This window comes from Colletotrichum orchidophilum (assembly GCF_001831195.1).
Source record: "Colletotrichum orchidophilum strain IMI 309357 chromosome Unknown Scaffold_166.1, whole genome shotgun sequence".
NCBI classification, from domain to species: domain Eukaryota; kingdom Fungi; phylum Ascomycota; class Sordariomycetes; order Glomerellales; family Glomerellaceae; genus Colletotrichum; species Colletotrichum orchidophilum.
The window spans coordinates 26214-52591 of NW_019173122.1; the positions used below are offsets into that span (position 1 = coordinate 26214).

The window sequence follows — 26378 nt, forward strand, 5'->3', positions numbered from 1 at the left end:
GGTTATTTTGAAAAGATGAGACCTGAAGTAGGATCTCGTTGGTATGGATGGAATTACACACGATCAACGACGAGGCCTTGGCCTCCCAGGATAGCACGTCATATTGTATCTAATACCATCAAAAGCATTTCTCAAATTCATCCACTTCTTGTCATCACTTAGCATCCGGCCAGCTGCCAATAATGAATTGTGAGTTACACATATTGGTGAGTTCCCAGTCCTCAGCTCCCATTTCAGCCTTCATTGCTTCATCGCCCCGTCCTCCACACAAGCCTCCAATGAACATGGTGGCCATGAAGTGATCATCCGTGGCATGCGCCTCGCGATACATGGGATGCTTCATCAGGCTCGTTACCTTGCGCCTCAATAGCGGCCCGCCGCACGGCTTTTTGCCACGGATGGTCATCCCATAGACGGCCTGATCCATGGGGACGTCCTCCTCGTACGCTGGGCAAAAGGTGTCGATGACTTCTTGGCGGAAATCCAGCGCCCAGGGCTCCGGCGGGTTGGGTTGGGCAAAGTTGTCCCGGAACTTGAGCATGGGAGCCCAGTTGTTTCGGTAGAGGTTGTGGACCGAGCCGCCGGACCCGATGAAGAGCGTCTTGTGCTTCGCGGCTCTCAGGGGCCTGAGGGCGGCGCCGACGGCGACGTGAAAGTGCGGGTCGTAAAAGTCGTTCATGGAGATGAGAGTCGTCGGTGGGCAGCCGCCGGGGAACATGCGGATGAGGACGAGATAGGTGTCGTGGATCCAGTCAAAGGTCGGGTCCGTTTTGGAGGGGATACCCGCAGCGGCGAGGTGCTGTTGGACCGTGGGGATGTAGTCGAGGTCCGGGTTCAGTTTGTATGGATGATACTTCTGGGGATTTACATAGGCAACTGGCGACTTTGCGGGCTCGGGGTGTGCTGAGATGAGGACTTCGCCGGGGGCGTTTGTGGCCCAGTGGGCTCCCTGGTAGTCAAAATCAGTTGAGTTGCTCTCATGAGATGGCGGGGTGGTGTTTCACAAGAGGCAGTAGGAGGGAGAGTTGCCTACCATCATGACGACGTGCTCAATGCCCCGAGCGAGAGCTTCATCACCGCACTTCTTCCAGTAAGTAGCAGAGTTGCTCTCCTCGCCGAGCATCATCGTTGATCCGTGTGAGAAGAGGAACACCGGGTTCATAGGCCCCTCGTCTTTGCTTCCTACTGCCATGATGTGACACTGCGGTCTAGATTTCAACTTGCTCGTCTGAGCTGGCTGAACAAGTGAATATAGAGATATCAAGGTATCAGATTGTGTTCACGAAGGTTAACAAGAGTTCAAAGCCGCTGTAGCCCTTTCCAGTTGCAGAGACGTGAAACACTGAAATGATACTCAATGTTTGGTGTAAGTAATCGGCGGGCGTAGGATAGATAGGTCCATCGCCCAACTAGGTATTCAATTCAAACGGCGGCCTCATGTGCGGAAAATGGTTTGAGGGCGGGGGACACTCTGTTGCTAAGGGCCTTGGGTGGCCAGCACCAGGTAAGGTTGGCTCGGATGTGTAAGAGATACACAGCAGAGCCAAGACCCGGGCTAAAGCTGGGGCCGATGGGGCCGGCGGCGGCCACTTTTGAGCCGCCCCACGTCCCGAGCCGAACCCGAGCCGAGGAAAATTGCAGAATAATGATTTTGAGGTGGGCAAAAGATCTAGGCAAGAAATTAACGTCATCCAACTTCAGTCGAGGTTCCAAATCGCGATTTTCTTAACGGCCTTGTAGACGTTCTAATTACGGCCTACATCGAACTATCCAGCGGTGTGGATCCAGGTCTGAGGCAATTTTACGGCCTCGTGTAGCCGGAAATATGGTCAGTTGGCTGCTGGAAAGGGACTGTGAAAGATACTGTGCGACAGATGAAGTATCACAAAGTAGAAGGCATATATTTGAGGCATATTATACACATTGTGGATTTGCCGAGTTCACGAATATACTCTGGCTTAGAAATGGAGCTCAACCCCTGAGCTTCAGCGCATAATCAAATACCCGCCGTCCGCCAATCCATGTGCCGTATGCTAGACTCGGAAGCACAACGCTCATGATCAGACCAGCACCCAACACAAATCCTTGCTCGAAGAAGCCCAGTCTGCTGTTACCGGGCTGGTTTGTCGGGCGCAGCGGTGCGACGGCTAAGGCATGCAGACTCTGCGCGGTGATGGCGCCGGAGCGGGTGAGGAGCTGCTCCAATTTCGCGAGCGCGCCAGCAGGCTTCTCAACGAACTGCGGCCGAGCTACGGAGAACATTTCTCTACTGTAACGGAAGGTAAAAGCTGCCTCGTGAGAAATTGGTGCTGCTGGACCAAGGAGGAGGTTCGATGGGATTTGATTGATGACGGAGACGTGGGCGGGGAGATGTTGGGAGAGGTACTTTGCTGCATCGGGGCTGGCAAAGAGGTAGGCGGCCAAGAGAGGGTCCCTGGTCAAATAAGCAGCATATCTATATCGTTCAAAGACGTTAAACTCACTCGAATTTGTGGGTGTAGATAGAGTCTATAAGACCAGAAGAGGCCGTGATAGGCAGAAAACGCCCGCTAATCTTGATGTTCAAGAGAGAAGCGTTTCTGACCGAATAAGTATCTTCATCATTTTCAAGTGAGTTAGATCCCAGCTTACTTGTCCGTTATTTCAACCAGTTTAAAGTCCTTCGACCCAAAGCTTGAGGCGAGTCGCTTATCCTCGGCCTCCTGCACGGCCTTCCTCGTTTTGTCGCTGGCGCTGTCACTCGCACGCTTCACTGTGGTCTCACGAGCGAATGCAAGCGAGGCGTACTTCGAGCACGCCTCAAAGAACTCCTTCTTGATGAACTCATTGACAAGGACCAAGTCCGGAGCGTAGGGCGATCGGCCGCCGAAGCTGAAGCGTGCCGCCGTGATCGCCTTGGCGGCGGCCTCTACGTCGGCTGTTCGGTCGACTACGGCGATGGCGCGGGCGCTATTGGCAGAAACGAGATGATTTACACGACCAGTGTTCAGGGGTGCTGTGTTGGTTTGGTCTACCAAGATTGCTTGCGACAGCAATGTTTCGTCTATGGTCTTTTTGGTGATGCAAAAGGCATTTTGATTGAGGGAGTGAGTAAGTACGGTGCGGAGGACAGCGTCTAGCTGCAACAATGTGTCTTCGAGCTGTAGGCCTTTTCGTCAGCTTGTGAACGGAGGAGTCGATGTCGCGAATGATCAGGACCTACCTCAAGAGCAACGACAGAGCCGGCAGCCAAGGCCGCTGCAAGTGGACTCAGAATAGAGAACAGCCTGGTGTAAGTGGTCGGCCTAATGATCACCAGCCCGGCACCGGTTCTTCTGCTCGTGTTATCCTTGCCATGAGCGACCAGATACTCGGCCTCGAGCTCCTTCGAAAAATTGAGAGACTCGTAGAAGTGTCGAACGGTTTCTAGCGCCAGGAAGTGCTCGGCTTCGATCTCGGTCTTTGATGCACCAGTGTCCTTCTCCTGGGCGGCAATCAGGGCCGCGGACTCTTTGCGCAGCTCGTGATGAAGACTAACGAGGTTGTCCTGTCGGAAGCGAATAACTTCGGCGCGCCCGTCGACGATCGTCACAAGCAGCTTTTCCACAGCAGGATCCATTGCGGTGATGGTCTGGAGGAGGTCAAGGGTGAGATCAGTTACTAACAGGGAGGAGGAGAACTCGACTGAGACGAAACAACTCGATTACAGCGACGTGACAAGTTAAAAGAGTAGTGACAGAATGGCGATGCGATGTGAGGCAAGACCGTGCTATCTACATGACCCGAGCTCGCTATACACAAACGCATATTAGACTCTTGGAGACTCGGACAGATCTGATGAATCGGCGACTCAAAGAGCTGTCCGCGGACCGCAAGCTTCGTTTGAGCTAGGCCCCGGGTTGTTGGAGGGGGCGGAATGTGGAGGACAGGGGTGCTGGTCCTTCTATTGCTTGCGGGATGACTGGGATCAGGTGGACGGCAGCTCCCCAAACCGACGCTTGCCAAAGTTATTCTTCGCACTTCCGACACAGGCGTGGATCGATCGGGGAGGCGCGGGTCCGTGGCTACGGACGGGTAGACGGTCGGCATATTGAGGCGGCATCCTGCCTCCTCAGGTCGATTTTGAGGTAGGCATCCCCCACTCTCTGGGCCATCTTTACCACCTCTTGTTGAAGTTGTCCAGGCCTTATCAGGTGCAGCTTGTTTATCCCTTCACCATACATGCGCGAAAACAGCAGACTGTTCAAAATGTCGGCAACTGTCACAGAGAACCCCGTTACGACAACTATTCAACAAGACTATCTCCACGATTACCAAATTCGTCTCACTGGAGGGGTCGAAGAAGCATTCGCCAGAGGCAATGCGGACGCGCCATCGCCAGCAGCAGAGAATCCGGCCGGCTGGTACGACCAGCATCGCCAAGTGCCTCCGTACAGGCCGGTGAACACAAATTTGGATATTGCAGACAGGCCGTGGGGCTCAAACGGCATCGAGTCGGCCTTTGTGTATGTCATGTTGAACGGGTGCTGGCTTCATGGGGTGAGTGAGATGCGCAACCACAACACGCGACGCATATAGAGTGGGTGAGCGGACTGACATGAGTCCATACAGGTTACCAATTGGATCTGGAGGTCGACGGGTGGAAGAGTGAATAAGGACTACTTCAGGTTCACGGTCGGCGGTGAGATTTGAAGCTTTGAACGAGCTTTCCAGATGGTTAGCGACGGATGCATGACAGTGACGGATGATATCTACTCTGTGCAATATTCTCAATTACGGCTAGCTATCTCCAACACCGCCAAGATGCCACGAAATTCAAAATTTCCTCTCTGTCTCCTTCGTATGCTGGCTGTGATTGCCTGTGTCAGGGGACATGGCGCATGCAACGGGCACTATCTCACTTGCTCTATCCAGAGCCCGTACCGAGACATGGTAGAAACAACACAGTACTAGCTCCGTATGGTAGGGGCCAGCCCCTCCCCCACCGTTCCGCCCGTGCGCAACAAACGCCATACATGGAGGCGGAGGCGGAGGCGGAGGCGGAGGCGGGCGATGAGGAGTAAAGCAGAAGAGAAGTACCCGAGGTACCTACCCAGGTTGAGGTTTGGAGGAGGGTCCGATCATTGAGGCATCTTGCATCATCCGCTCCATTCATCCCATCGTCGGTGAAAGAATTGAAGCCCCGCAAACCCCGTCGCAATAAAACCCAGGACGGCTCCTCCAAGACTTATACTTTCTCCTAGAGAACGGTAATTACCCCAACCTGAGACCTTGAGGAACCACTGAACTTGAACCACCATGTCTGTCAAAACCCCTCCCATCAGAGACCTGCTCGAGGTCACCGAGGACCTGGAAAACGGTCTCACCTTTCTGAAGAACGTCTCCATCCCCCTCAAGGACTCGCCGCTCCCCATTCGCGCAAACGTCTACCTTCCGCTCACCTCGGACAAGACCGTACGCTATCCTGTTCTGGTGACCTACGGACCTTATGGCAAAGATATACCCTACGCCAAATTCTACCCCAAGTCGTTCAGCGAGGTCGCCCCAGGGCAAAGATCCAAATACTCGGCCTGGGAGACGCCCGATCCGGTCTTTTGGACGAGTCAGGGCTATGCCATCGTCCGCGCCGATGAGCGTGGACTGGGCCAGAGCCCAGGACTGCTGGATACCATGAGCCGCGGCACGAGCGAGTGTTTCTTCGACGTGGTCGAGTGGGCCGCAGATCAGGCCTGGTCCAACGGCAAGGTCGGCTTGTTGGGCATCTCGTACTACGCTGGTGCGTTGTTTCCCTTCTCGCATCCTTCTATGAGACCATTTACTTACATTGAGTTCCAGGTTCTCAATGGCGCGTTGCCGCTCGGCGTCCCAAGGGCCTTGCTGCCATCATCCCCTGGGAGGGGATGTCCGATTACTACCGCGACCGCTGCCGCCATGGCGGCATTCACTCCAACAAGTTCATTGGTTTCTGGTGGAATCGCCAGGTCCTCGTCAATCAATACGGGCGGAAAGACAGGTCTAAGCTGGACTTTCCTCCCGACGGCCCTGGAGCCAGGGGTCAAGAGGACACCATCGAGGGTGACCTGCCTGAAGACGTTTTGGTAGCTAACCGTCAGGATCAGACAAAAGACAACGAGTCCAACCGCTTCCGCGATGACGACTATTACGCTAGCAAAGAGTACAAACTCGAAGACATTGAGGTCCCTGTTCTGAGCGTAGCCAACTGGGGCGGTATCCTTCTTCACCTCAGAGGCAACGTACAGGGTTACCTCGGAGCAGGCTCACAGCTCAAGTACCTGCGTTTCATCACTGGTCGTCACGACCTCCCCTTCTACTACCCCGAGGAGGTTGAGCTGCAAAAGAGCTTCCTGGATGCATTCCTGAAGGGCGAAGACACAGTCGGCTGGAGCACGCCTGGCAAGGTACCTCCCGTGACGCTCACTCTGCGAAAGGGCAACGTCGGGTTCAACGACGCTGAGAAGGAGAAGGCGTATCCAAAGAGAGAAGAGACGGCCTGGCCAATCCCACGCACAGAGTACACCAAGTTTTACTTGGCGCCGGACCTTGGCCTGACAACAAACGGTTCCGGCCAGGATTCAAAGACAGTCTCGTACAAGGCTCTTGGCTCTCTGGAGAACCCTCAAGTTGTTTCCTTCACATCTGCTCCTTTCGAGCAAGAGACTGAGATCACAGGCCACGTTACCGCCCATCTCAACGTCTCAGTGACGCCCGACAACTCAGGAAATGAAACCGATATCGACCTCTTCGTGACTCTTCGTCACATTGACCCATCGGGCGAGGAAGTGTTTTACACCGGAACAGCTGGAGACCCCGTGCCGCTCGTCAAGGGTTGGCTCAGAGTGAGCAATCGCAAGGTTCACGAGGAGAGCCCTAAGCACAAGTCCTGGTTGCCGTATAGAGAGTACCTCTCCACCGACGTTCAGCCAGTCAAGGCTGGGGAGGTCTATGGCGTAGACGTCGAAATCTGGCCAACAAATGTCGTTGTCGACAAGGGCGGCAAGATCGTTTTCGAAGTCAGCAGCGGTGACACCCAAGGCAGTGGCATTTTCCAGCACTGCTCCGAAGTTGACAGGTGAGTTCAACTTTGCCCAATGCTTTTCGCGAGAACCAGAGACTGACCACCTCTTTTTCGAGGCCTGCGTCCAAATTTGCCGGATTGAACAACATTCACTTCGGCCAAAGCCTCGAGAATTATGTTACTTTGCCCGTGATTCCGCAGAAGTGAAGTGAAGCCAAATGAAGCTAGCTGCACAATGCGTGAATGCTCCTGCCGGTGTGTATTGTGTCCTACTCTCCACCATGATCTTGCAGGTCCTTTGGTTGTCGAACCGAGCATCCCAAGTTGGTGGGCCAGGGTTAAAATCCGGGGCCGGTGGGGGCGGGGGTGGGGGTGGGGAAAAGAGGGGCCTCAGGATTGTCGGAGCAAGCAAAGAAAGAGCTCCAAGAGCTGCTTCATCATGAAAGTGTAAAAGAAATGTAGCCTGCTGTGACGCAAGGAAGCCATCTCTAAGCCTAACCAAATTCCGTGGAGCGAACCGTTGATCGAACTTCTTTGCCATCATGAGCTTCTCCGAGCATTTCTCTATTGCCAACATTCCCTACGGGATCGCTAGTGACGCGAACCATGCGAAAAGTGTAGTCACAAGAATAGGGGACTCAGTCGTATTCCTCAATGCTTTGGGTCTCGGAACGTCCGCCGAGATCAAGTCCGCCTTATCTCAGGTCTGGCCTCTCGTTTCCGTCAATCGCATGTGAATGCTAACGGCAGCCGAAGCCGACGCTCAATGACTTGGCGGCTTTAGAGAAAACCGAGCTCAGGAGCCTTCGAAGGAACATCCAACAAGCCCTGTCCGACGAAGCGACACTCTCCAAATATGGCGTATCGATCGACGAGGTCAAGTTGCACCTGCCGATCAAAGTAGGTGGATTCACCGACTTCTCGTGCTCCAAAGAACATCTCTTGAACGCATCAGAGGCAGTCGTGGGCAAAGCCTCCATGCCACCTGCAGCACCATACTTTCCAATCGGCTACAGTGGACGGCCCTCTTCAATTGTCCTTTCGGGGACGAAGATTACACGGCCGTACGGGCAATATCGCGATGGGGAGAGTATTGGTTTCGGCCCTTCCAGGGCGCTCGACTACGAGCTCGAGGTAGCTTGCATTATTGGCAAGTCGACGCAGCTCGGAGACCGTGTAGCCGTGACAGATGCCGACGAGCACATTTTTGGTCTCGTCCTACTGAACGATTGGAGCGGTGAATTCCAAACCCCCATATCCCCTCGAAAGGCTTGGCTGTTGAACTAATGGCAAACAGCTCGCGATATCCAAGGGCTCGAGATGAGTCCTTTGGGACCAATGAATGGAAAGTCGTTCGGGACGTCTATTAGTCCATGGGGTAAGTCAGACGTTCCTCTCTTCTGGGAGTTGAAAGGGTGCTTGTTAACGGCGAATCACGTCGAAGTGGTCACACTCGAAGCACTCGAACCGTTTGCGACCCAGCCGCCTCCGAAGGATATACCTACGCAGTCGTACTTATTGGACAAGAAGGAGAAAACGAGCTATAGCATTGCGTTGAAGGCTGAAATATTGACTGGTGATGGGGCTACCATGGTGTGCAGGGCGCAGCTCGGCTGGATGTACTGGACGTTCCGCGATCTCGTGGCTCAGCAAACGATCAACGGATGCAACCTCAATACTGGCGATGTTTTGGCGACTGGGACGGTGTCAGGAGCTGGCGATGACGAGCACGGATGTCTGCTTGAGATGACCAAGGGTGGCAAGGTCGGGTGGAAAACGTCTAATGGTCAAGACAGGACGTACTTGCTGGACGGTGACGGTGTGCGCATGAGCGGGCAGGCTGGGGACGGCGTGGGGTTTGGTGACTGCGTGGGATTTATCGGGGCCGCTCGGCCGTTTTGAACCGGCATGGAAGTCAATTCTCGAGGCGGCAATGGCAAGAATCAGAAGCCTCGCAACTTGGACGAGTAAAGCAGGGCTAGAATAGGGCGAAGGGAGCTGGGATCCTTGGGAGCTTCGGGCTTGGTTCCCTATGCAGCAGATGGCCTCCACTCGAGGTCTCTTCCCTGGATGATTAACGCCGCCTCACATCCTAAATGGAAAAGGCCTACACCTCCACCGGGGTTTCATACGTTAGCGCAGTGAATTGACAAGGAGGGTCCACTATAAGTACTAATTCTATCTTCTTTACTTAATTTCTATAACTAATCTAAAAATAATACTTTTAAATTTAAAAGCCGATATTTTTTTTTTAAATACCGAACCTTTTATTTATATATATTTTACTATTTTCTTTATTAATTTTATAATAATTAAAATTAAATTAAATATTATTATAAAATAAAAAAAGATACTTATTTTTATTTTATTATATTATTTTTTTATAAATTTAAATACTACGATTTTATAGGGTTGTTATTAATGTTAGTAAAGTTTGTTAGTAAGTATTACGCTGACGTATGAAACCCCGGTGGAGGTGTATAATCTCCGTTGGTGCGCGTGTATCGGAGTGAAACTGCGGCAGTAGATTTGAGCGGTTCAGAGAACGGGAAGTACGGGAGCTACAGGCTGGCCCCAGATCTTGGGCTTCGGCCTGGATTTCCGTGGAACCCCCTGCAAAGGATCATTCTCTGAGTCTACCTATAAACCTATACCTAGCCTTCAGGACTTACCTGAGACTAGGCTGACTTCTCCCCGCATAGGTAGTCTGTTGGAGTCTTCGGGGGTTGGGGATTGGAAGCGCCCGGACCCACCGTACTGTACGAATAATTATAGGGGAAAGCTTACCATGCGGTGGCAGTGCGGCAGGATAAAAAAGGTGATAAATCCCCGGACAGAGTAGACAAGTGTTACCCCAGTGTCCGCCATCCAAATTCCAACAGCCAGTCCACGTATTAACACCCACGTCCCCTCGGTGTCGATTCCAAGATTCCATCAGGTATTCTGACTTCTGTCTGGTCGTCGGCAAGTTCGGAGCGGGTCCGGGATCCACTTGTCCGAGGTTCATGCGCACGAATCGATGGCAATCGGAGGAACGGGCTCGTCGGGTCTCGCACCCTGGTCCCCGTCATTTGGGTCAAATGTCCCGGTCGCGTCCGATTTCATGTGGGAGCGTAAGACAGATTGAAGTGATCAGATGGCCCAATGGTGGTCATTTGCGCAAACCGCACTGGACCCTCCTGCATCCCTCGCATAAGGACTATAGAGGACAGCGTCAAACCTCCCTAGTTGTGGTATTGAAGATTGACAAGAACATGAGAATAATACAAACGTGGAGGATTTGGAATTCAAACCCGGCGATTTGGAAGACAGTTAGTAGAAGAAGAAGAAGAAAGGAAGGAAGAGAGGAGAATGCCCAGAGTTCAGGGCTACAGCTCTGCAGACTCGGGACGGCGGCAGCGACGACAGACAGGGCCGAGGCGGTCAGAACCCCGAGAGCGAGCTTGAACAACCACGCGGACGCTGCAGGGCAAGTGGTGCACATGTGCGTCCCAGCTGGTGTGTCTGCATGTGCATGTGGCAGTTCGATGGCGCTCTCCTTCATCAGCCATGGAAGGCTCCTACCTACTCCTGGATCACAATCGGCAATGACCCTGCTCGTGTCTTATCGCATTTCTTATCGGACCAATGTGCAGGGGTTTTTGAAGGGGCCAACAATGATCCGGCGCGTGTTCCTGACTCCCGCGTGGAGCTGAAGGGAAGGGGAAAAAATAATTATTACGCCAGATGGCTGGCGATTCCGAAAAACGGGCACCGGCCTTGGAATTGACTCAGGTTCTCCCGCTGTTTCTGGCTTGTCTTGGATACCTCTGTCTCTATCTTTCTGTCTCTGACCTGATGCGATCCATCTGACTTTGTCATAAGGTATCCGTGGTTTAGGAATTCCAAGGTATCCGTATCCGTACATTGGAACCTAAGCCTACCTAGTAGTCCATCTTTCCTGACCCGAGACCTCCAAACCATTTCAAGGTTCTCTGCATACCTTTTGCCGCGTGCAACATCCAAAGAAGAAAAAGTGCTGTCGCTAGTTCCCGGCTGCGGCAAAAAAGCCTTTTACTGTTCGTGTGTGACGAAGTTCCCCAGATTGGAACCCCTTCAGCCGGCCTGGTCTTTCCCAGTCTCGCCTCTACCCTCTCTCGGCTCCCTCCCCCTTCTTCCGCTCCTTGCTTGCACACTCCCATTTGTCCCCCTTGTACGGATGCTCAGGGCATACCGTAAAATCAGTAAGGACCAATACTGGAGACGGCAGCACGAGTGCCAACGGCTCCTTCCCCGTCCCCAGGCCCACGTCGGCTAAAGGTCAATCTTATCGCGTCTGCACCTGCCACCAACCTTCGTCGCGCAAGAGCACCCACTCAACCCACAACCCACTCGAGGGCCACAATCACCTCACTTCACCGAGCGCACCTTCTCCTCTTCTCCCGCACAGGGCCCAGGAAGCGAAAGCTCTCGAACGATTTCTCCTGTGCGCCTGCACTCCAAAAGACTTTGAGCTCTCTTCCAAAAAGCTCAATTCCAGAAGCCGCCCAAGATGAGCAAAGCAGCTGCCGTCAAGGAGGCTGTCAAGGAAAGCCTCCTTGGCGCCGAGGAACCCGTCCAGCTGTCCGCGCAGACCAAGGCGAGATTCGTTGCCAATGCTGTCAAGGATGAGGCGTCAGGAGAGCTCTTCATGGGCCCCGACGAGTTCACCAAGGCTGTTGCGCCCGAGGACGAAGACTTCGTAAGTCCGATTTTTCAACTCTGACCTTGGCTTCTGCTCCTCTGACTTGTCCCCGTCGCCGGAGCACAAGCCAGCTCCGATATCCTTCCGATGAACCACGCGAGCCATTTTACTGACCCTAAAACTCAACGCTGCAGCACAAAATCAAGCGGGAGCAGTACGGCATTCTCTTTGGTATCGCCGACCGCAAAGGCTCCGGCAAGATCACCCTCTCCGAATGGGCCGCTTTCGAGAACCTCCTAATCAAGCCCGACGCCGAGTACGAGATCGCCTTCCGCCTTTTCGATGTCGATAGAACCGGCAATGTCAAGTATGAGGACTTCCGCAAGCTCTATGAGCTCAACAAGGGCCCCGACAGCATCCCTTTTGACTGGGAGTGTGAATGGGCCAAGCTGTACATTGGCAGCAAGAAGAAGCGCCACCACATGGACTACCCTCAATTCTCCCAGATGCTGCGTGGCCTGCAGGGTGAGCGCATCCGTCAGGCTTTCCAGCTGTTCGACAAGGATGGTGACGGCTTCATTGACCCCGAGGACTTCGAGCGCATCATTCGCGAGACTTCCAAGCACAAGCTCTCTGACCACCTGCTCGAGAATCTGTCGACTCTTTGCAACATTTCGCTGGGAAGCAAGGTTTCCTACGCCAACGTGCGCGCGTTCCAGAACATGATTAAGGAGATTGATCTGGTTGAGCTCATTGTGCGCCGCGCTTGCGCCAAAAGCCTTGACGGCAAGATCACGAGGACGGAATTCCTTAACCAGGCCGCCAAGATCACTCGCTTTTCCCTCTTCACCCCCATGGAAGCCGACATTCTCTTCCACTTTGCCAGCCTCGACGAGCCGTCTGGCCGTCTTGGTCTCGGCGACTTTGCCAAGGTCCTCGATCCATCATGGAGAAACGCTGCCTACGAGGCCGACGATGCTACCTCTCGAGTTCTTGCTAAGAGCACAGGGGCGTCTAAGGCAGTTCTCTCGTCGATTCTGGAATCCGCATACAACTTTGGTCTGGGTAGTGTCGCGGGTGCCTTTGGAGCGTTCATGGTTTACCCCATTGACCTTGTCAAGACCCGTCTTCAGAACCAGAGAAGCGCCAGACCGGGAGAAAGATTGTATAAGAACTCAATCGATTGCTTCCAGAAGGTGTGGAGAAACGAGGGACCCCGAGGCCTTTACTCGGGTGTTGTGCCCCAGCTTATTGGTGTTGCACCAGAGAAAGCCATCAAGTTGACGGTGAACGACCTTGTTCGTACCCATTTCACCAACAAGGAGGGCAAGATCTGGACTGGCCATGAAATTCTCGCTGGTGGTACTGCCGGTGCATGCCAAGTTGTAAGTATAATTCCTGCTCCGCCACAGTGTGGTGCAAGACAAAAGAAGTCGATGAAAGCTAATAAACTGCTTCACAGGTCTTCACCAACCCCCTCGAGATCGTCAAGATTCGTCTTCAGGTTCAGGGTGAGGTTGCCAAGACAGTTGAGGGTGCCCCCAAGAGGTCGGCTATGTGGATTGTGCGCAATTTGGGTCTCGTTGGTCTCTACAAGGGTGCATCCGCTTGCCTGTTGCGTGATGTTCCCTTCTCGGCCATCTACTTCCCTACCTACAGCCACTTGAAGAAAGACCTCTTCGGCGAGTCTCCCACTAAGAAGCTGGGTGTGGTCCAGCTGCTTACTGCTGGTGCCATTGCTGGTATGCCCGCTGCCTACCTCACTACACCCTGCGACGTCATCAAGACACGCCTTCAGGTTGAGGCTCGGAAGGGCGAGGCCACTTACACAGGTCTCCGTCATGCCGCCAAGACCATCTGGAAGGAGGAGGGTTTCCGTGCCTTTTTCAAGGGCGGCCCTGCCAGAATCTTCCGTTCGTCCCCGCAGTTCGGTTTCACCCTTGCCGCCTATGAGGTTCTGCAGAACGTCATCCCCTATCCCGGCAAGCCTGAGAGCTCCAAGGTTCACACGGGTGTTGGTGATGCCATCTCAACCCTCAAGGAGAATCTCGACACCAGCCCCTTTGCCCGCAGCCGTAACGCCCTCAAGATCATCTTGGACATTGACGAGGACTTTGGAAAGGTCAAGGTTCCTAGCCAGGAGAGTTGGAAGAAGCTTCCTGCCTTCATGCAGACGAATGGAAATGTCGCTTCATGAGCAGTTGGCTCGAATTTGAATAGCCAGAGAAAGCATCAGTGCTTGTTAGGATGAGAAACAAGTATCCAGAGTCACAAATCGGAAGAAATCGCATACACGGCTGGGGAATACAAAAGTTCTAGAAGAATAAATCAAAGACAGCGATGGCGAGACTTCTCAAAGCCGATCGCACAAGAGAAGAAGTTGGGTTCGGGATCTTCTCGATTGTGGTAGAGAGGTGGAGGTTGAGAGACTTGCATATCCCCCCCTGACGGCGTTCAAGGATAGGCATACAAAGGGCTTCTAGGGAATTCCTCAATTTATTTGGTTACTTTTGCTATTTTTTGTTTTGCAGTAGCCTTTCCTTCTTCTTCTTCTTCTTCTCGAAAGAATTTGCTCTTTTTTGTTGTTGTAACACGAGTTGGTATGGTCACATTTCGCTGACGAGCTGCACATCATCGATCCTAGGTGTAAATACAGTAGTGGTAGAATTCCTAGAATTGCTAGAGCTTTTTCCTAGGTTTCCTAGACTTCCTAGAAGATGTTTAGACTGCTTTGTCTAGGTATGCTTGAATATGTGTGAAGGCATTATAATGCCGACCAATCAGGCTTCCAAGCGTCTGAACAAGGCCAGCAAAGAACTGAGCCAGACTAGCCGCCTGAGTGCATGATTTACGAGGTATCTAGTCTCCTAGGGTATTGATTTGAAATGTGATTGCATTGCCAGCCAAATGTATACATATATGACAACTCTAACCTAGTCTAGTCTAGTCTTTGGTGCTCCTCATCATCCGCTCGAAGAAGCGAGTCTCTCTCATCGGCCTTACCGTCAGAGCCGCGGTACAAGACGTAGTGCTGGGTCATAAAGACCAAGTCATACACCATGGATACGTTGCCCAGCGCAAACTTGACGGGGTTGCCAGTGATGCCAGACCAGTCGCGCTGCAGGTAAGAGTCAATTGCCTGCTGCGCGACGGAGAGGAGGCCGCCGGAGAAGTCGAGCAGGATCTGCCAGATGGACCAGCCCTTGGTGGACTTGTTGCGGTAGTTTGTGATGACTTGTGGGGTATATTTGATGAGGGTGATGACGAGCTTGACGTAGGACACGGCGTAGACGACATCGAGGGCGCACCAGCTCGTGACCGGGTCTCCATCGCCTGGGGCGGATGCAACGATGAGCCCCACGATGGCGACGCCCACAATACAGCCCGAGGCGATGCCCAAAATGAAGCGGCTCGGTTTAGTACCCGGCGCGGGCGTGAAGCCCCAGAGCTTAGGGAGATACTGCGAGGTGGTTATGAAGGAGAGGAGGAGGGCGTGGGCGGCAAAGGTGATGTCGTTGAAGGCAACCGTCGGGGTGAGGCCGTGGTTGCGCGCGGCGTACTGGGCGCGGACGACGGGGGAGTAGTAGAACGCGGCGTTGGAGACAAAGTAGGCAAGGAAGCCTGCAGGAAGAGTGAGTTTTCTTGTCAGCGCCGTGCCCTGATTACATGCGTTCTCCACGTGGTGTTCTGATGTTTTACCTAGGCAGTTGATCAAGGGAAAGTCAACCGTTGTACCAGCCGTGGTTTTCCTGTGGAAATTCAGGAGAGGCTGCGGGTAGAAAGAACCGGACCAGCAAAGGAAGTAGATCCAACCAAAAACGGCGGACAGAAAAGGGAGGAATTCGAGTGCCATTTCGTCTGTAGCTGTTGAAATCGAGGTTGCCCGAAAGTGGTTGAAACTCCTGTACGACCGGATCCTTCTTTATGAGCGTTCTTGCGTTCCTTCTCTCCGGAACCTTTCTCTAAGGCAGGTAGTCAGCCAGCAGACCTCCAGGCTTCAGTTCGTGTGCAGGAGGAAGAGGGGGATGTTGATATGCTTTTGAGTGAACGCTATTTGGGGGGAAAAGGTCGCAAGAAGTTGTAAATGAGATGCTCGCCGTGCGCAGGATTGCGACATGGGACCGACCACATGGGGGTTAGCGTCGTCGCTGCGCTATTTCGGACAGCCAGCGGCCAAAGGTCAGTGGCCCCACCAGCAGCAAAAAGCACAGCGGAAACAGCACCTAAGGCGGCGGGCGGGGCAGCCCAAGTGACCAGGAGGCCGGTAACGAGGTTGCTGTGATAGACGGTGGGAAGCTCATCCATTCCAATCGTTCCTGTGACCCACTGCAGGTGGACCCTAGGGGACTGCCCAGGGAGGAGCAGGTGCGGGCGTGGAGTGGAGTTGGGTGTTGTCACCGCTGGGTGTGATGTCGCCATTGTTATATGGAACGAGAGTCTGACCGTACCTGAGGTAGAGAATTCGGAACGCAAGGCACCTATTGTCTGTTATGTCTGGTGCTTCCCAGCCAGCTTCAATCAAAAAAACACCGTATGAGTCGCTGAATCCAGATGAGATAAAAACTCATTCTCAGTGAAGCTTTTTGAATGCAGGAGAGCCCGTCGTTTGCGCAATACCTTGGCAGCGAGCGATGACTTTACTCCAGCTGCTTCGCGAATCTTGAACGTTCGGTGATGGAAATTGAAATGCCATAAACCCTCATCCGGTGCGGTGAAACTCATGATTTTGACTTTGAGATGGCGCCATGTCAACAGAACCAGCATCTTTGCCATCGAGGTCACCGCCCCAGCGCATCACGCCCTCAAGCCAGCTCACATAGACTTCAAATCCTGTGATGCTCCCATAGATCCGAACGGCCTTGACTCCCCGGACCCCCTCAAAAACATATAGTGCGCCGTGATCCGCACTTTGGAAGGCGGCCTGCCACACTTCGACGAGGAGCTCATCCACGCCGCTGAAAGCCGCCGTGGCGGCCTCGGCATCGAACGCCAGATCGCAGTCCAGCCGCACCCGGATGTGGAAGCGGCGGATGCGCGGGAGCACGGAGCGTTCCCGGACGGGCGGATACCATGATCGCAGGCGTGGAAAGGAGGAGAGCAGTTTGGCGTGTGCGAGGAATATGTTGTTGCAGTAGAGGATGGGCATCCCCTCGGCGTGGATTTGTCGGCTTGCAGCGAGGATTGCGGGATGTAGCCTTGTGTGCGGCAAGGATGAGTCGAGTCTATCCAGGGGAGGGTGGAGGAGGAGGTGGGTATAGATGTCGAGGCGAATCTCGCAAGGGAGCTCTAGGAAAAAACATCTTGGTGAGGCCATTTGTGATCGTCTCAATGTGATACGACAAGAAATTGTCTCTCGGGTATGTACCGGATAGTATATGAGGTGGCTACATAGTCAAAAGTGAGTGATGTAGAGTGAAGAGTGATGATGGCTTTATTAGTCTCTCGATAAGATCTCTAGCGGTGAACTCCCCAAGCCAATGGAAGGTCTTTGTTGGCGATACCGACAGGCAGATAAGAGACAACTGGTTCATGAGGTGCTGATCTTCGCCAGCCCATGTGAGTGCTGTTTCCCGTCAATGAGCCGGTCAAACAACAAGAGTCGACCTGGACGCAGGTTCTGCCATCCCAAATCAGCTTATTCAAGCTCTGGCGCATATGTGGACCTTGGATTCGAACCTTGAGCAGTATCTTTCCAAGCATCATAAATTCGCATTAGACAGGCATCAAGAGAAGTAGGGCATCCATCGCCGCTGTCAAATGCCAATCAGAGTGGTTGTAGAGAGTACGAACCGTATCAAAGCCATTGAATACCTGAGTCCAACCCGTGTGGAGCGAACCTACTCGCTATGCCCCGTCGATCCCCAGCAAGTTCATAGGCGAAATGCGGTGTGCGCCAAATCGGACCTCATGCTCGGCACCTAAGGTGCCACTTCCGGAAGCCCGGATGGTACATAACAGTTGAATCGGAGAGCAAGCATCACGAGGCGGCAGGATCCCATGACCCACCACAGGCCGAATTCCTAGATGCTTTGGTTTATTGATGGAATTTTCTCTTCTGGACATTGATTTTCCCAGCCCTAATTATACAGAATCGTGCTCCAATACACCCCGCCCATTGGCAATCATAACTACTTTACAACGGCTGGACTCATCCGCAGCCACGAGGCGCGCACATAGCTTTGCCTTGGAAGTTGCTAGCGTAACCTTTTCATTCTTCCAAGCCGCTAGGTCATGGTCAACTCAGGAAAGAATCTCGACAACTTGTTAGGATGGCCAAACTCTGTTCTGCTCTGACTCTGATCTTCGGCAGGCAGCAGTGAGTCTATGTCGCTGTCGGCATTGGGAGCAGCCTGCTCTAGCGCCGCCCGTTTCACCTTGATATTTCCCTGAACCGGAGGCTTTGATGTGTTGGTTTGCGCGCTTGAAATGGTAATGATGGACCTGGAGTCTGCCGGCGTTGATACTTCGTGAAGCTGGCTGGGAGACCGTGATTTGCGGACATATGTAGGCTCAGGGGTGTGGCTGCGAGAGACACTGAAAGGAATAGTCGGCCCAAGATTTTTTTTGGAAGTCTCGGAGGTTGGCAGGGACGTTGCTGCCGGGCTGAGGAGTGACGAAATCTTCTCGTTCGCCATGAGTCCCTTCGTCTGAACAAAAGCGCTTGATCTGGCGTGGTACGGGCTTCGGTCGTAGTACTTGTCAATAATCGGATGAACCATGACAGTTTGGTTATGAATCGTCAGAATCGAGTTTGTAGGAACATTAACCCAGTTTTCTGTTCCGATTAGTACGGGCTCAAACACCACATTACGGAGTCCTCAAACCATACCTCTCTCAAACGTCAGCGGTTCACTTGCGACAAGTACGATATCTGCACCTTTGTCTTGGCGTTCCATTTGATAGTTCCGGTCGGTTGCTGCCGATGTCCTTGTTCCCCATTCAGTACCGGACGAGTAGTACAGACTTGCAGCTTCATCTGTGGCGCTGCTGATGTACCGTGTACAGATAACACTTTTGCCGTCTGTGACAGCGAAGTTGAGCAAGCTTCGGGTATCGATGTTTTCCGCATGAATCGTGCTTTCTGGGATTTCATCAATCAATTCGTTGATGGTGGCGATGGTCTTCAGCATGGCCTTTCTTAACACTGTAGGACCGAAGCCGTGGGCGGGCTGCGAATCCGGGTCGATGCCCATCCTTTCGAGAGTATCGAGAAACAGCGCAAACGCCCACTCACTGTCTGTACCACCTTGAACCCCAAGGTACCACTTGTCGGCTAATCTCGACCCCAGCCTTCTCTTGATATACTTCCAACCCCCAAGACCGCCGTTGTGCATCCACATCAAGCTACCGTGGCAAAAAGGATGGCAGTTGTCCTCACTGAGCGATCCCTCGGTCGTTGCTCGTACGTGGGCGAAGATAAGTTGAGAGGCAGTCTTGGAGGCGATGCGCTGCAGGTTGGTGCAGTTCCAGGCGGGGATTGTCGAGGTAAAGAGGCAGGGGGCGTGGCCAAGCTTGGGATCCGTGTAGAAGCCGATACCGAAGCCATCTGCGTTGTTCTGGCCTCTTCGCGTATCCTATTTGGCCGCCGCCATATGTCAGTAAGTTACAAGTCATTTGCCAGAGTAACATACCAGTCTGAGCCTGGAGTCAAATGACTGCTTCAGGATAGAGTGCGTAGGGTCAAGAATTAGTTTGGAGAGAAGAATCTCGTCGCTTCCCCGATATACCTGGACTCATTCAGCTGCTGTGCGGCAATGCTCAATAAAACTGTACCTACCAGGAAACGACACATTGTGGGCGAGCTGTGACAGGCGAGAATCAGGCGGAGGATAATAGAGAAGGAGGGCGTTGGGAGAAGAGGTGAGTAGGTGTCGCGTGAGCGATGCGTCTGTCTTCGGTGTTGGTTTGATTGTTTCTTGAATAGCAACAAGTACCCCGGGGATGAGACGAGATGCGAGGAACGAATTCGCGAATAGGAGAAGCTGAAGAAAGTATTGGCCAGATTTATTCGTTTGATGAGCTATGGCGCGATCAGAAACCCCAGGGCGGTGGCGCAAGTTGATAGGGATGAGGTAGCAGCTTTCTTACTCGATGAATGCCAGAGCACGGAGTACCGAACAAGTCAGGTACGTGGGAAAGGGGGGGGGGGGGGGTTGAGCTGAAGGCCCGTGTGCCAGCACGAAACCTTCTATGTGAGTTATGGGCAGGGCGTTTGTATGAAGTGGAGGGTGTTGCTGTTAATCTTAATGAATGACTCTCAGCGATTGCGCCTTCTTCCGGGATTCTGGTTGTTCCAAGCTTCCAAGCGGCTTTGTGATTTCTTAGGGTTGGGGATGGATGAGACAAGAATAGCAGTGAGTCATTTGATCAGGGGCGGTATACGGATCCTAGGTAAGCAAAGCTGGTCAGCTGCTGGGATGGCCATGCGCAGTCAATCAATTTCTTGGGTGCGACTGGACATCCAGCGCCATCGGAGGGACATTGGAGCTGTGTCTTGTATGAGGTACGTCTGGGTATGACGAAGGCGATAAGGTTCTATGCGAGGGGCGATAAGAGCAAGCTATGAGCTTCGGCCTAAAGTAATGTGCACGGTAAGTGCCTAAGGTAAGGTAGCTAGCAGGGAGGTATCCGTACTTTGGTCCTCTTTTGGGGAAGATGGACGGTACGTCAATGTCGTCCCCACTAATACTGCCTTAGTGAAATGGGCTCTTCATGCAACCCGCGAGAACCCGCCTGATTACCATCGGCGCCGTTCCTCATTCGTCCCCGATTCGTGACATGTCAACGGAATTCTGATATTCACGTCTCCTGTCGGGCCGGAAGCGTTGGAGACAACCACGTCAACTATCACCACAACGACACCGCCTATTCACTTCAGACGCCCGAATCTCTGGCCTTTTTACTCGACTTCCCATCTCACATGCGAAAAACCTACCGCTGTCTCTTAGCACACGCGTCCCGTGCTTCGCCGGCAGCATGAGCGGACGTCTCTTGGCCGCAGGGCTTTCGCCATTGACGCGACGCGCTCCAGTCCAAGCCGTTCGACACTTCCACCGATTTCCCGCAGGCGGGCTCCAGCGAGCAGATGCCGCAGTGCGTGCTACGCAACGGCGCATGTGGTTCCCTGGCAATGCCTTCCATAATGCTGTTGTCGTGCGGAATGCGTCTTTTGCCCGCTTCCTACCAAAGCTGGTCATAAAGTTCGCTAGAATCCCCGCCATGTTCGGTGGTCTAGCTGTCGGAACCCTCGCCTGGATCCAGTACCAGGCTAACCGTACTGTCCTTCCCTTCACATCAAAATGAGTTGCCTTGCTGATCAGGCCATTTACAGAGCTCACCACCAACGCCTGGGATATGGTCAGCAAAACAGCAGACGGCATTTCGGAAACCACGTCTACTTTCTTTGGAGGTGCAAAGGGTATCATCGATCAAACGATGCGCGGGTGGGAAAACACGAAAGAACAAATTGAAACCCCAGAATGGCTGCAAAAGGTCTTACGTATCCACGAAGACATTGGCACCGGTGGAGGCGGTTCAGGAGGATCTGGAGGGGAGCCGCCCAAGCAGAGCAGAGCCGGTGCGGCTGTTATCGCAGGAGGTTCAGCTGCTGCGTATGGCTACGATCAATCCTCGGAGGACGACCCGCGAGAACCCGATGAGGTGGCCAATGACGACCAGATGATGATTTTGACGAAGAAGATGATCGAGATTCGGAGCATGCTCCAGCAAGTTGGACAATCGAGCACCCTGACGCTCCCTTCAATTGTTGTGATCGGTTCACAGTCGTCAGGAAAGAGCTCCGTTTTGGAGGCTCTCGTCGGCCACGAATTCCTTCCCAAAGGAAGCAACATGGTCACGCGCCGGCCCATAGAACTGACCCTCGTCAATACGCCCGAGTCGGATGCAGAGTATGGCGAGTTTCCCGACTTAGGTCTACGACGCGTTACCGACTTTTCCTCAATCCAAAGGACCTTGACCGAGCTTAACCTGGCCGTGCCGGACACTCAATGTGTGTCGGATGATCCCATTCATCTGACCATCTACTCGCCAAATGTCCCAGATTTGTCTCTGATTGATCTGCCCGGGTATATTCAGGTGGTTGGTCAGGGTCAGCCTCTCGAATTAAAGCAGAAGATTTCGGAGCTATGCGACAAGTACATTCAGCCTCCCAACGTTATTCTTGCCATCTCCGCCGCGGACGTAGATCTGGCAAATTCAACCGCATTGCGCGCCAGTCGCCGCGTGGACCCTAGAGGCGAAAGGACCATCGGCGTTGTAACCAAGATGGATCTGGTGGACGCTCCTCGCGGTGCCGCCATCCTGAGCGACAAGCAGTTTCCGCTGAGGCTGGGTTACGTGGGTGTTGTCTCCAAAATCCCGCAAACGACTGGCCTTTTCAAGAGATCTGGTAGCGTGATGACTGTCATCGCAAAGAACGAGAACACCTTCTTCTCGGCACATCCTCTGGAGTTTGGCGAGGGCGCTGGAGTTAACGTAGGGACCATCAACCTGCGTAAGAAACTCATGACCGTTCTCGAACAAACGATGTCTGCTAGCCTAGCAACGACTAGCGACGCCATCAAACAGGAGCTTGAGGAAGCGACCTATGAGTTCAAGGTGCAGTACAACGATCGCCCGCTATCAGCTGAATCTTACTTGGCGGAAAGCCTCGATGGCTTCAAACATTCGTTCAAGCAATTCACCGAGGAGTTTGGGCGTCCACAGATGCACCAGCTGCTGAAGCAAGAGCTGGATCAGAAAGTTCTCGACCTTCTGGCGGCCCGGTACTGGAACAAGCCTATCCAGGACTTGTCCCCTGCGATGCCAGAGCCGGACAGCTTAGCGGATCTTCCCAAAGCGGACCCCAACTCTTTGTACTGGCATCGCCAGCTCGACGCGTCGACTTCTTCGTTGACAAAACTTGGCGTTGGCAGATTGGCTACAACTGTGGTTGCATCGGCTATTCAGGCACACATTGATAGTCTGATCAAGCACTCCACTTTCAGCAGCCATCCTTTTGCACGGGAGGCAATCAACGAAGCTGCGTCGACAATCTTGAATGAGCGGTTTTACAGCACGAGCGATCAAGTTGAGAACTGCATCAAGCCTTACAAGTTCGAAATTGATATTGACGAGAGAGAATGGATTCAAGGTCGGGATCATTCAGCTGTTGTCCTGAAGAAGGAGCTCCAGGACTGCGAAGGCGCCCTCAAGAGCATCGAAGACGTTGTCGGCGGCCGACGAAAGCTTAGAGAAGTGATGAACTTTGTCGATCGCGCCCGTAAGGGTGATGTTGTGGTCGAAGGAGAGAGTCGTAGTGGTGCGGGAGGCTTCAGCGCCTCGCTCCTCAAGAGAGGTAGGTTGGAATTAGTTGCTCATGTGTTTGTTGATGGTGACTAACAGATCCCAGGACGTGAGGCTGTTTTCCTCAGGGACCGTGCCGACATTATCAAGATGCGTCTTATGGCTGTCAAATCTAAGCAATGCACCAGCCTCAAGAACAAGTACTACTGCCCAGAGGTTTTCCTTGATGCGGCAGCTACCAAGCTCGCGTCAACGGCTGTTCTGTTCCTCAATGTGGAGCTTCTATCGGAGTTCTACTATAACTTTCCAAGAGAACTCGACCTCCGGCTGGGAAGACACCTCTCCGAGGAAGATATTGAGAAATTTGCCAAGGAAGACCCCAAGATCAAGAGGCACCTCGAAGTCATCCGCCGCAAGGATCTGCTCGAGTTGGTCCTTGAGAAGATGGAGAGCCTGAGGCAGCTTGAGGGCCGCGAGAGAGAGCGGCTGAAGGGTAGCAACAACAGGCCTAATAAGGATGAGAAGCAGCGTGGACGCTGGGGGCTGTTTTGATTGGGATGAGGCCATCATCTGGCGACATTCCCATCCGGCCCTACTCATCTTGGACCTGTAACGCATTATGACCTGGGTGCAAAAGGAGTTTGGGTGTCTCAAAGATCAACGTTGTGCTGCTGACCTCGCTTTTTCTCGTCGCGTGAGCGGCGTAGAGCAGGCCTCAGACTGTCTACATGCAAGTTTCTCTATGGTATTTTTGTGTAAAGTGGTATACAATAAGAAGGATACCCTCCTCGACTCCGGTCTCTTGAAAAAATAGACTTTTCTCGCTCTTGGTGTGTTACTGGAATTTCTCTCTTGTTCTAAAGTAAATAAGCCGACACACTCTCAATGAGGCTTTGGCTTCGCTCCTAATTCGTACAACGCAGATATTGGCGATGAACCTTACAAGACAATTTGTCATCCTCACTGGATCAAAGGGTCGCTTCGACGCTCGTCTGCAAGGTAACCTCCCATCTTAGGCTCGTGCCACGTCCGTAGCCTTCCCCAAGCCTATTTTGGATCAGGGTTGATATGCGACTGCGTAGCTTGCTGATGGCTCCCTCGTCACAACCTTTGGCGACACAGATCTTTAGATTGGCCATGCATAGTCCGTAGTGCACCTGCCAAAATTGCGCATCCTCGATCCGTGCCACGCCTGGTTCGGCCTCGATCTCCCGTACCACTGATGATACGCCTTCATTACCACCGATGCCGCCGTATGACATGAGCAACATCATAGCCTGGGCCATGGCCAGCTTGGCGCCGAAAAGAAACATTGAGGCAGCGATGGCGGCGCAGAGTGTACGGTCGAGCCAGATATAGCTCTTGATGGATAGAAGTGGTAATAGTAGCAGTAGACTCGAAAAGAAAACCGTCAGGAAGTGGAAGATATTGGAGAAGTGGGTAGGTAGCTTGGCTAGCCACGACACACGCATAATTCTAGCAATGCGTGCATGGTTCTTAAGACCATACGCTGAAATGACTGTGCTTGTGATAGCCGCGAAAGCAGCCCAATCCACTTCTCCGGCCGAGACACGCTCGTGAGCATGTTCGTGGTGCGGTTCATGTCCACCCTTGGTTTCCAGCCAGTGCTTAAGATTGTGCGACACGAGATCGAAGCCTCCAAAGAGCAGGAAGATGGACATAGCGAAGCCGGCGAGAACCTCAGCTCTCTCGAGACCAAAGGGATGACGAATACTGCTACGGCGCCAGACCTCGAAGTTGCCTAGAACATCGACAGCGACGCATACTGCTGCGCTACCGGCGTCAAAGAAAACTAGGTGGGAGAGTGCCATCATGGCAACGGAGCCCTCGGAAATGAAGAAGAGCCAAGACGCGACAGCCAAGTGGCATAAGCTCCAATAGAGCCTGACGCGCTGGTCCTTCGACATACTTTTCCATGCTTCTCGAACGGTTGGCACAGGCAGGGAGGCTGGCAGAACAGGCGGCGGTCGCTGGGGAGGCTCTTGGAAGATCTGGTGTTGGGTGGAAATGGAACTATGCTTGTATCGATGGCCGCGGCGCTGGCCAATGTTCTGCGAGCCGCCAATGTCAGCGATCAATTGGCTAGTTGAGGAGGTGGAAGGGGCGCGAATCATTATCGCAATGGTGTATCTGGACATACCGACTTGACAGGCGAGGTCGAGATGACTTGCGTCTGAAAGTTGAAGGGGCTCGGGACGGTCGAGCCCCCAGCAGAAGGAGGGTCGTCTTCGGCCATGTCTGCAGCTGGTGGGAAGTCTGGACGAAGCAAGCCGGGTTTCAGGTTGGCGGGCGCGAGAAGTCCAGGGCTGCCTATGTGTGTCGATGCTACACCAGGGGAACTGGAGGTGCGGGGATGACGGCCGTCCTCGTCCACTGCCGCGACCACTTCGGTGGCTTCGTCGTTGATGTTGATAGATGGAAAGGCGAGTTGCGGAGGGCCACAGACGACATGGGTTGACGAGGTGTTATCACTTCTGCCGTTACCGCTTTGGGGGTTCGGTGGGGTGGCAGGTCGCAGAGGGGCGGAGGAGGGTTGGCCTGTGGCAGGGCTGGAAGCCATGGAACTATTTTCTTCCCAACGACGTTCCTCGCTGGGAAAAAAAGACAAGCAGGGACGGCGTCAGCAACAGGATCAATGGCGGTGGTGTCCGACAATCACCGGCATGCATTGTGCGTTGCTCCGGGGGGCTAGAGGTCGCAGGATAAGGTAGGTGGGCGAGGCAAAGAAGCACCAGGAAGAGATGGGACGAGACGTGCAATCATCGACAGTACGAGTCTCCAGGTTGGGAAGGTTGACATTCCAGTCGGTGTCACTGCTAGCCCGGTAAAAACGCCGGCCAAAGAAGGGACGACGGAGATCTGTCTCCAGGTTCGCCCCACGACGTCCCCCACAAACTGAAATGGTCTAAATGCATCTGTTCAGGGGAGAATATGCTACTACTCCGGGAATTGGCCCAATGGGAAAATATGCCAGGGGCGCACCACCACCCGCTTTCCTCGTTACCTCTCCGTATTCATACCTATCTTGTTGCTTTAAACCACTTAGCCTCCTTCCACACAGTCACTACCTACCTACCTAGTCCTACCTACCTCTCTAGGCACCTTGGCACCGAATCAAACCATGGAATGGTCCCCAGAGGTAGCGGCAGTGACTTTGCGACGTGCCTTTCCACGACCCACGTCACAATGCAGGGTCCTACGCCTTTTACCTCTTTGCAGTTAGCCCGCTCAGTCCTCGACCACGTCAATCCAAATCGCCAACCTGAGCTCTCCGTGGCTGTGACAAATTTCACAATCAAATCCAGAATTATCAACGATTGACTTGAACTGAACCTCAACCTCTTTCTCCCCCCTTCACTGCGCATTTTTGGTAGA

At 53.3% G+C, this 26378-nt stretch overlaps 9 protein-coding genes across 9 annotated transcripts; 4 read left to right on the forward strand and 5 right to left on the reverse strand.

The window, feature by feature from the left end:
* Nucleotides 1–154: 154 nt before the first annotated feature.
* CORC01_12800 (uncharacterized protein) lies at nucleotides 155–1192 on the reverse strand (the record flags this gene model as incomplete). Its single annotated transcript, XM_022624418.1, has 2 exons — nucleotides 155–949; nucleotides 1034–1192. 2 exons carry the CDS (start codon nucleotides 1190–1192, stop codon nucleotides 155–157), a joined length of 954 nt encoding a protein of 317 aa, XP_022469063.1.
* A 779-nt stretch (nucleotides 1193–1971) lies between these two features.
* On the reverse strand, nucleotides 1972–3598 carry CORC01_12801 (uncharacterized protein; the record flags this gene model as incomplete). The annotated part of the gene is made up of 4 exons (XM_022624419.1): nucleotides 1972–2434; nucleotides 2484–2579; nucleotides 2632–3140; nucleotides 3203–3598. 4 exons carry the CDS (start codon nucleotides 3596–3598, stop codon nucleotides 1972–1974), a joined length of 1464 nt encoding a protein of 487 aa, XP_022469064.1.
* Nucleotides 3599–4227: 629 nt separating this feature from the next.
* Nucleotides 4228–4671, forward strand: CORC01_12802 (uncharacterized protein; the record flags this gene model as incomplete). The annotated part of the gene is made up of 2 exons (XM_022624420.1): nucleotides 4228–4518; nucleotides 4591–4671. The coding sequence occupies 2 exons, from the start codon at nucleotides 4228–4230 to the stop codon at nucleotides 4669–4671; spliced, it is 372 nt and encodes a 123-aa protein (XP_022469065.1).
* Nucleotides 4672–5277: 606 nt separating this feature from the next.
* Nucleotides 5278–8917, forward strand: CORC01_12803 (X-Pro dipeptidyl-peptidase C-terminal non-catalytic domain-containing protein; the record flags this gene model as incomplete). The annotated part of the gene is made up of 6 exons (XM_022624421.1): nucleotides 5278–5755; nucleotides 5815–7069; nucleotides 7132–7204; nucleotides 7766–8252; nucleotides 8313–8393; nucleotides 8460–8917. 6 exons carry the CDS (start codon nucleotides 5278–5280, stop codon nucleotides 8915–8917), a joined length of 2832 nt encoding a protein of 943 aa, XP_022469066.1.
* Nucleotides 8918–11546: 2629 nt separating this feature from the next.
* CORC01_12804 (uncharacterized protein) lies at nucleotides 11547–13875 on the forward strand (the record flags this gene model as incomplete). Its single annotated transcript, XM_022624422.1, has 3 exons — nucleotides 11547–11735; nucleotides 11873–13063; nucleotides 13141–13875. 3 exons carry the CDS (start codon nucleotides 11547–11549, stop codon nucleotides 13873–13875), a joined length of 2115 nt encoding a protein of 704 aa, XP_022469067.1.
* A 741-nt stretch (nucleotides 13876–14616) lies between these two features.
* On the reverse strand, nucleotides 14617–16992 carry CORC01_12805 (lysosomal cystine transporter; the record flags this gene model as incomplete). Its single annotated transcript, XM_022624423.1, has 3 exons — nucleotides 14617–15299; nucleotides 15902–16078; nucleotides 16410–16992. 3 exons carry the CDS (start codon nucleotides 16990–16992, stop codon nucleotides 14617–14619), a joined length of 1443 nt encoding a protein of 480 aa, XP_022469068.1.
* Nucleotides 16993–17902: 910 nt separating this feature from the next.
* On the reverse strand, nucleotides 17903–19470 carry CORC01_12806 (uncharacterized protein; the record flags this gene model as incomplete). Its single annotated transcript, XM_022624424.1, has 4 exons — nucleotides 17903–18453; nucleotides 18508–19252; nucleotides 19310–19405; nucleotides 19456–19470. 4 exons carry the CDS (start codon nucleotides 19468–19470, stop codon nucleotides 17903–17905), a joined length of 1407 nt encoding a protein of 468 aa, XP_022469069.1.
* A 1184-nt stretch (nucleotides 19471–20654) lies between these two features.
* On the forward strand, nucleotides 20655–23534 carry CORC01_12807 (dynamin family protein; the record flags this gene model as incomplete). Its single annotated transcript, XM_022624425.1, has 3 exons — nucleotides 20655–20952; nucleotides 21010–23034; nucleotides 23089–23534. The coding sequence occupies 3 exons, from the start codon at nucleotides 20655–20657 to the stop codon at nucleotides 23532–23534; spliced, it is 2769 nt and encodes a 922-aa protein (XP_022469070.1).
* A 416-nt stretch (nucleotides 23535–23950) lies between these two features.
* CORC01_12808 (cation diffusion facilitator family transporter) lies at nucleotides 23951–25563 on the reverse strand (the record flags this gene model as incomplete). The annotated part of the gene is made up of 2 exons (XM_022624426.1): nucleotides 23951–25054; nucleotides 25144–25563. 2 exons carry the CDS (start codon nucleotides 25561–25563, stop codon nucleotides 23951–23953), a joined length of 1524 nt encoding a protein of 507 aa, XP_022469071.1.
* Between the last annotated feature and the right edge of the window lie 815 nt (nucleotides 25564–26378).